This window comes from Dipteris shenzhenensis, chromosome 7 (genome assembly GCF_047967505.1).
Source record: "Dipteris shenzhenensis isolate YYH24624 ecotype China chromosome 7, Dip_SZ_1.0, whole genome shotgun sequence".
Lineage (NCBI taxonomy): Eukaryota > Viridiplantae > Streptophyta > Polypodiopsida > Gleicheniales > Dipteridaceae > Dipteris > Dipteris shenzhenensis.
In genome coordinates, this window is record NC_141602.1 from 4,148,957 (window position 1) to 4,158,493 (window position 9,537).

Sequence of the window (9,537 nt, forward strand, 5' to 3'; positions counted from 1 at the left end):
TCCTACCTGAAACAATCCCTGGAAAGCATGCTCGAATACAACTACACAAGTCAATTCAAGCATTCACAAATTCCATATTTACTGCATCTATGGCTGTCATCTTGTAACAAATCAGCACACTAGCATGGGAAAAGGCCCAAAAGAAGACCAAGAATTCAGACTAACATCTATCTCCCTGAGACGGCCATTGTAACAGCGTGGACTGTCTCAAATAACAACTAGCTGACACAATTGACCAGATCAGCTACGGCTAGGCCGACTGACTGACATTTGGCAGGTTGGCCCTAGCTAACGACTTGGTCAGCCAACTGCCATAGATTAGGGCTAACTGACAAGCCAGCCTGGCTAGTCGTGCTTGCCCAGGTTTTGGCTAGCCAGTTTCCTCACGCCATGATAAGGCCTGAAGACTCCAGTCTGCCTTAGTTGCTGGCTTCTTGTTGCTTGTGCTTTTCCTGGAACCTTTCTCCTCTTAAGTATCTTCTAAAGGATCATTTTGAGACAGTCATCATGTGCTCTCACTATTATGGGCTATTTTTATGCTGCAGCTAGCCCACATAGATGCCATGAGGTACTTTAGAAATGCGCACAAACGGCATCCTCATGCGTTCTTCTTGCAGTCTTATCACTTGCCCTTCTCTTTTATTGCTACAGCTAGCCCACGTAGATATTGAGGCATGTTATAGATACGACAAATGACATCGCCCAGCATTTACTTCTAGTAGCAACTTACTAAGTGATTTAAAACGCTGTCCACAATGCACTGTTGTTTTCCCTTCAAAGTTTTGTGGCCCTGAGGGTTTTTAATGAATATTTTATGAGGTTTATCTGGAGGATCAGGGCGTATTAACTGTGTCTAACTTCATCTTTACGAGTCCTATTGAAACTAATATCTGAAGGGTAGGTCCCCTCGAATTGCTGTATCCGCAGTGTTTACAATGGATACTAGGCAAAGAGAGAGAAAGGGGAAAGAATGCGATGAGAGAGCTCAGTGAAGAGAAACATTACATTGTTTCCCTTCCAAAGTTGATATAGCCGTTTTTCCACCATGACTACCCGTCGTTGACTCAGAAATATTTGCACAACTGCATCGCAATGCTGTAGAGGCAACCCCAGGTCACTCTGATGGGAGCAACTGCCATTTCCATCGCATTGCTTGCATGAAAAGTTCCAGCATATAGCCTGTCTTGTTTTGTGCGTGATGCCTGCTAAGACTACGCATAACTAGCCTGATGGAAGCGGCGTTCCATCATGTGAATCCTGGAGAAACGACACGTATATGTCTTGATTCTGTGCGGATTTTCTTCCAATGCATGGAGCTTGCGGGGATAATAGCAGAAACTGCGAGAGAAATGAAAATTGGCGAACGGGCAAGGCAAGTGGAGTTCCACCGTCACGCTGGCCGCCAGCTCGGACCCGCCTGGACAATTAACCTTATGACATGGGATGTTTTTGGCGAGCCATCCTAAGGGGAGGTCTTAGGGCCTTAGCACATGGATGGGGCTAGCATGGGTTTAGGATGGGAATCTTTTTGTCATCATTACTCCCATCCTACACCAAGTGGTCTAGGATGGATTTAGAAAAGGAGTAGCCACCTTTTCTCCCATCTTGGACCATGGCCTCTAGACCCTGGCAGAGCCGGAATGGGTTCCCCTTTTTTAGGGATTCAAAAACATGCAAGGATGACGTGTATCCTTGTCCCCAAGTGGTCCCCACCTCCTAAACACATGAAATGATGCCATGTGTCCTCTTCCTCCTAAACCCATCCCTAGTTCTTTTTTTGTTAGCACATGGTGGGATGAGAATAGGATAGAAATATGTATGGGACCACTTGGGACCACCTCTTCCCATTCCCATCCTATTTCTTCCCATGTGCTAAGCCCCTTAGTATCGAGGTGGGGCGTTAGTGAAAGAGAAAAATGAGAATTCCACACATTTTCCTTGTGCGATTGGTTGCTACCGTGGGAAAGCCTGTTTTGGCACGTGTACAGGTGGAAAGGAACTATGAAATGGGCACCATTCTATTTGAACATGTTGTGCCACCCTGAGTGTGCTTTCGGAGACATATAAATTGGCACGTCTACCGTGTATCTTGCAATCATAGTGAAAGCTGCGCATATCAACCATTGGAAGCATGGCAAGTTTGGAGGCGCCCATTGAGTCTATGGACACCAAGAGCGACAACTTGGCCAAGGTTGCTCCAGCAAAATGCACTCATTGCTTTTGCATTCATACATTCGAATTTCTCTTTCTCGTTTTTCATTTACTATGGCTTGAATCCAAATAAGAAGTCTATGTCTTTCAAATCCAACAACCCATTTCATAGCATAGAACATCAAAGGTTTAAATACATTTTTTTTAAAACAAAGTGTTGAGAAGGTCTGCTATTGACATCGAACGCGAACCACGCAATGCGAAGCAATCGCCACACATTAACTCGAAACACAAACTTTGTGAGAACACCATAATCTGTAAACACTTCTTAAACCATTGCCCACGTACTAGTGTCAATGTATGCTTCCCTCCTTACTAATCTCTCTTCTTAAGTCATTCTGCATCGTAATCAATATCAAATGCAAACACCCGCATGAGATAATGCACAAAGAACCTAGGGCATCCCCCCCGCAAATAAACTGCCCACTTCATGTCCTTTACATGATTATGTATGTGGATTACAATTGAATTTGGAACTTTGTAGTGCCGCTCACAATGTCTCAAATCCTTGTGCTCATATTCAGCAAGTACGAAGTCATTGCCGGTGAACAAGAACGTATTTGTGAACGAGAGTGACGTAGCAAAAATTCCAACAAATAACCTCGAACTCAAGGGCCTTGGTGCAAGCTAATCATAAAGTTGGTAATTCGAACACGCTTCCCATCTTGAAAATAGCAGAGTTATCAGAGTATGTTAACCACCACTTTGCATTCAAGGGCTACATAGTGGCTAAGTATGGAACTTACAAAGCAAGAGACATGGCTTACACCACGTACATGCCAGTTGACCTCACTGACTTTGAATGCTATGAAACAATTACTTTACATGCTCCCCACAACTATGTTTTCCAATTAAGGGACATTCTCGAGGTAGATGAATTTTATAGAATAGAGGGCCCTTCAATAGCAAATTAATGCGTTGGCAAGGGTGGAACATGTGACATGTCTCTGTGCATCGATCCTGCGTCGATGCAACAACCAATGTCATCAAAGTGAAGCATTTTGATGGCATGCTTTGTCTCGTACCCAAAAAAACAATTAGTGTATACATTCCATGGGTGATGCAACAAGTGCAGAATGGGAGAGTTCCTTTCACATCAGTGATGGAAACAATCACGTTTGTGGTTGTAAAAATTGATCTTGATAGTCCTACATTAGAACAAATTGTTATAGTGGACAGACCTGACCTCAAAGACCACACTACAATAAGTCCCTCCCTTTTCTCTATTCATTGTTGCAAAACGTATCCACACCATATAATAATATCGTATTTGTTGTAGTTGTCTTGTGTAGCAAACCGGCGAGCCATTTTGTCATGCTTGATCTAGGAATTTCTTGATGGTGGTATTGTGATGTATGTGGCTAGAAACATCTCATACATGCGCACACGACATCTATTCGCTATCTTTTATTTCACTATCCTTATAGTAGTGCTTGAGGGTAGGCTTCATGACAGGTTGTTGGCCACATTTACACGACAGGGTTCTAATCTTGGGTATGACCAAGAGGTAAGGTTGAGAAAGCATGGCTACTTCATGAGTGTTGACATTATAACCATAAGTTTGGCCATATTCACGTAAATTGAAATGTGGTTTTGTATTAATTTCATAGCTTAATAGAGTGTTGCACTTTGTTGATCTAAATGGACCGCTGGTCGAGTTTCAATGTGGCGAGTGCGCATTAATTTTTGCGGTTGATGCCCTCTTCTTTTCAGGACAATTATTTGCATAATGTCCCTTTTTGTGGCAGTTGAAAAAATTTCCCTTCTTCAAGTCGGTCTTCCTTTCTTCTTTTGATTTGTCGCAATCCTTTGAAGATGTAGTTAATGGCATAAAGTGAGAATACGGCTTGAACTTAAACTTCTTGTCCCCCTTATGAAAAGGAACAAAAGGTTTACTCTTTTCTCTGTCCTTGGGTATCCCGTTTTTTCTTTCACAACTTGTAGCAAGTGATATGGCCGAACTCAAAGAATGAGGATGAAACATGTTGATCTCAGCTTTTATTTTAGCCCTAAGACCAGATACAAATTTCCTATTTTGCTTTTTCTCATAAATCATATCTATGGTTTGAAGTTGAATGAGAGATTGCCATAATCTCTCAACATATAAAGCAACATTCTCTTTTTCAAGTTGATGCTGACTATCCCATTGCTCCCATTTGAGTCATGATCCTACTCACCCCTTTTGCTAAATCTATGGCAATGCACAAGACATTCTCCGAATCCCTCCACTCAAAGGCCATGTGGTTCTCCGTGATGGTTCCCATGTGGAAGTGAAAGTTCATGGGACGCATGTAGATGATTCATTGAGTATTATACATGTAGCATTGTTGCTATCAAGAGCATTCTACTAGACAGCCTTCGGGTAATTTTACTATAAGTAGTTCCGGCTTCATCACTACCTTTGATGCCAGTGCTTAGATGCAATCACTATCATTGATGCTCCTCGACTATTTTTTTCACCACATGCACCTGATACTTGTACATAGCCATAAATAAATTGTGGTGAACTGATGTACATAGTTCTAAACCATGGTAGGAGCGAGCATGGCTTGCAATAGAACAACTTTTTTCCCGCAATTACTTGTGATAAAGTCATGGGATGCTATAAACTTTATAACTATGAATACATGAAGTGCAGGCACTAAGATTGTTGTCTTCCATAGGGAGCAACTTTGTTGTGTGTGTTCTGTTATTACAAACACCATTCATGCGCCGTTGTGCACCTAACTTTAGAGCAAGCAACTTATGCATTGGGAACAAGGAAACCTGAAGGATCCAAAGTGCGAAGACCATGTGCATGTAGTCTCATGATGTGTAAGCTTATTTCACAAGACAAGCAAACTAGTTATTCAATTCGTACAATGATCGTAGCTTGCAAATATAGCCGTAGGTAGCTTAGGACCCAAAAGAAAGGGCTAACTATGAGGCATCATGGATCACATGCGTGATGGGCCCCAAAAGATGCAAATATTCATCGTTCCATGCACATTGCATGGACATGTATAGCATGCTTTGATCCAAGCACCGAATTTCTTATTTCACTTAGGCCACGATCAAAGCCAGCATATGTGAGTGTCCAATAAATGCAACACTCCTAAATCACAAAGCGTCCACCAACGTTGATTGCTTGCTTGTTTCTTAGCACGATCAAACATCACGTACCTGAGTACCATCAAATTGCAATATTGAGAATGGAGACAAATGCCAACATAGCCACATACAATCTTGCTTGGGACACTGAGTTCATCATGGAGAATGATAATTGCAGAGATGTGCTCTTTTGTGCAGCATGATTATTGTTAAGGCAGTCACGAGAAGTAGTACTAAAAGCCATCCATGATCACCTTACAAGGACAACAGAGCACATGTTTGTAAACAACTGTTGCTCTCCTTTTGTCATCAATCCATTTCCACTAGCAAGAAAGAGGAGGTACAATGCTTGGACAAAAGAGCATGAGGCGGACCTCATTGAAACACTGAGCACTTCTCCCAACCTTACAGCAATGGAGGCAACATCTCAATACCAAAACGACCACCGTCACAAGCGGTACTCCTTGCGTGCCATTTGTGACAAGATTTATAGATTGTGGGTGTCGACCTCTCGTCCCACCATTGACAAAATTGTTCAATCACAACTAAGCGTGTTGGGCGTACCCCCCCACACTGTCACAACAGAAACATGCACAAAATGTGGAACCATGTGTAATGCACCACGAGGCCATGAAAAAGAAAGAGAACCACTGCAAATGCTCGATCGTCATACAACAAGAAGGTGAAGAACACTCCAAGCTTCCCATGTGCATGTTGCAATACTTTAACATTCTATGTAAAGCTTCAAAAATTAACTTCCATGATCAAATCCCTTTTCAAAAATGCAAGCATACAGTTGAGCAAGGCATTGCGAAATGAACATTGCATCTGCTTTAACCAAGTATGAAGGCAGGTAACGCTAAAGTTATGGTCAATGGCCTCAAACACTAGTTACACATCCACATTGAATCAAATCACATAACAACTGGTAGCAATAAGAATACCATTTGTGCAAATTAGAGAGCTGACATATGAAGGCCAATATGGGCTACATGGGAGTGTGGTCAATTTCTTCACAGGTAGCAACATAGCAGAATGCATTTCACCTAGGTTTCTTTCAAACAATGCAACAATTCTGGTTGCACTCAAACGAAGGCTGTAGTACTCACACAACTACATGAGTGGGCTTGTTTGGCCTGCAACAACAATGCAGGCACTGGATGAGCTTCTAGACACAACGCTTTATAAGCAAACAATGTTCGAATCAATCCATGCTGGATAGCACACCTATGTTCGCTGCATGATAAGCTCAAATCAGACAAAGAGTCACAAGGAACAAACTCTAGTCTAGAAAATGACATGGAAACAAACACTTTGGTCCATGGGCTGTACACAAGCCATCATGTGGTCGACTTCCAAGATAGGCTTGTTGTTATTGCACCGTTCGAAGGATTCTCACCACTGAGCATATTTAAAGACAAGCATTCAGAAGTGCTAGAATTCCCAACGTTGTTCTATGGCCATCCACATGCATACAACGTTCAAGGATGAACAACTTGCCAAGACATTATAGGGTCAGAGCTGAAGAATGAGGGTAGATGATATGCTACTTGCATAGAAAACCTATTCTTCAAGGCAATGAAGGTTCTTGTGTGACAAAAAATTTCATCAACATGGGTGCGGATGCACAAAGGGCAACTAAGGGGGGCAACATTGCATGTGAGGGATGCATTGGCCCACACAAACATTGAGAGATGTTGCAATCAAATATTGCTTATTGCTGCAACTTCACATGCTTACGTACATTTGCGGATTACAAGCATTGCTAAAGTCGGAGTTGTTCACAATGGTTCACCAAATTGGACCACCTACCTTTTTTGTTACTTTTTCACCCGCATAGAGATTGTGGCAACCCCTGCTATAATGCTTATGAGAAGTCCACAGATTGCAAGCTATGAAATCCTTGTTATCGAAGAAAGACAGTACAAAGTTTAGGATCGATTGTGGACTTCTTCTTTGTTACAGAGTTCCAAAATATAGGGAGCCAGCATGACCATAGTTTGTTATGGACCGTTGATGCTCCCATATATGGCTTCTAAGATAATAGTGCCATCGAAGCATTCATTGACAACTACATCACAAAAGACTCATCACTGCTAAATCTAACACAAAAAGACACTCGAACCCATAGGCATTGCAAAACATGCAAGAAATGAAGAACACTTTGTAGGTTCAAATTTCCACACCCACCCATGATTACAACACGAATTCTCTAGCCTCCATGCAATGATGAGGGCTTATCCTCCTACAAGGTGAAAATGAGACAAATCACAGCCTTCTCGATGCAACCTTCAACATTCATGTTCCACTTCGATGCTTTGTGGTGCTAGAGATTGCAATGTCAAATGATGAGTACATACTTGCACTATGAAGTAGAATCACCTAGCCAATAGTATTTTTGAAGAGACAACCAAAGGATCTATACACTAACAACTTCAATCCGACGGTGTCAAAGCTATGGCAAGCAAACATAGACATCTAGTTTATATTGAGCCCTCGTGGAGTGGCATCATATTATACATCGTACATCATGAAGAATGATAAAGAAACAACCAATGCTGTTCGAGAAGCTCTTATATGGAGCATGCAAAACAACAAGCTAGCAAATGAGCGTATTAGAAAGGTTGAAAACGCTATACTCAACACACAACTTATCAGCCCGCAGGCTACCTACCTATGCCTATCACTACCTCTCATGAGCGGAACTAGGCAGTTCTACTACATTAACACAAGCCCCCCTAGTGAACATCGTTGTTACTAAAAAACGAGGAAAACTTCAACAAATGGATTCTCGTAGTACAATGATTTCATTTGATGACATTGTGACCAAGTATGTCCACCGCAAGTCCGAGCTCCATCATATTTGCCTAGTGACTTTTGCTAATGAGGCACATGATCCTTGCCACTCAGAGCGCACATTAGGAAACACAACACCGGCCCATCCATGAACATGCGATTCAATCATAATACAACTTCATATTCCACAAACACGCCCATCCTCATCACTTTAATTGGGGCCACCGTCTCCTTACCACAAACTTTTACCGCAACCATGGGCGTCCACTTGCATGAAAACAACAAACCCACAGCACCAACTACCAGGCATGCCACTTTGATAATATCCATCTTGTTTACAATTTGGTGTTGCAAGTTCTTGCCCTTCCTCCAAGGATTTGACCTTGGTGTTTCTCTCGAGAGTGAGCTAGTATGGCACAAGGCGTGGTTTGAATTTCCTTTGCAACGTTTGTGCCTATGCACATCTCCTCTTTTCGATCCACTGGGATTCATTTATTGGATCGTCTGTTGTGTAGTCCTATTTATTGTATCGAGCATCAAATAAAATAATTGAAATCTTAATTTTGTTCAAAAGATTGAATGAACAAAATACTTGAAATGAATTTTGAATTTTCCTATTTTCTTTTTTAGGATAGTGCTTTGGGGCTATGGATGGAGGGTGGGCAGTCACCAAAGGATTATGGAGGAAATGATGTTTGATGTTAAGAGATAGCCATAGCAAAGTAACTCTTCTATATCGAGGCAGATCTTGGAGAGAGATGTGAATCATGTGACGACCTTGCAATAGTTCGCTCTAGTAAAAAAATACCAATTGTTACTCTCCAAATTAAAGTAGAAGGAATAAAGTAATTAACATAGATATTTTCATTAACACCATGCTAAGTCTCACCCAGTATGTCACCACGATGACGAAAAAATTGCATTTGTATTAATTTGTGACCCGCCTCTCTTAAACTAAGGTAAGGTCGATGGCCAATTAACGGATTTGAGAGTATTTATTTTGAGAGACTTCCAAGAGGTTGGTTTCCCAAAGCTTTCCTCCACCGCCCTCACCAAGAGTATGTGAGGGGGAGGGAGGGTAGGGAGGGGGAGGGAGAACTGAGGGAGGGAGATGGAGATAACTAAGTGGAGGGGAGAAAGGGAGCACTGAGAGGGAGTAAGGAGAGGCAACACAGAGGGGAGAGGCAGCCTAGGAGCATCCAAAGCTTAGCTTAATGATGTTTATTAATGATTGAAGGGGCAATCCAAAGACAAATTAATATATTTTATTTTTGTGAAGCCAGTATGTTAGCTTGGAGGTAACTTCTAGTGAGAACTTACTAAAGGAGCATGGAGGGCCAAGGAAAAGATCGAAGAACTAGAAGCAGCCAAAGGGTTGTATTAGGAGAAACTTATGGTGAGAACTTACTAGAGGAGCATGGAGGGCAAAGGAAAAGTGCC

At 42.0% G+C, this 9,537-nt stretch overlaps 1 protein-coding gene across 2 annotated transcripts in view; it reads right to left on the minus strand.

Moving 5' to 3' along the window:
- Positions 1–1,376, minus strand: part of LOC147899838 (protein S-acyltransferase 8-like) — a 118,436-nt gene extending 117,060 nt beyond the window's left edge. For both annotated transcript variants that reach the window (XM_087376712.1, XM_087376711.1), the window contains exon 1: positions 1,006–1,376. In XM_087376712.1, the coding sequence (XP_087232838.1) occupies positions 1,006–1,047 (42 nt within the window). In that variant the 5' untranslated portion in view covers positions 1,048–1,376. The remainder of the gene's footprint in view (positions 1–1,005) is intronic.
- Between the last annotated feature and the right edge of the window lie 8,161 nt (positions 1,377–9,537).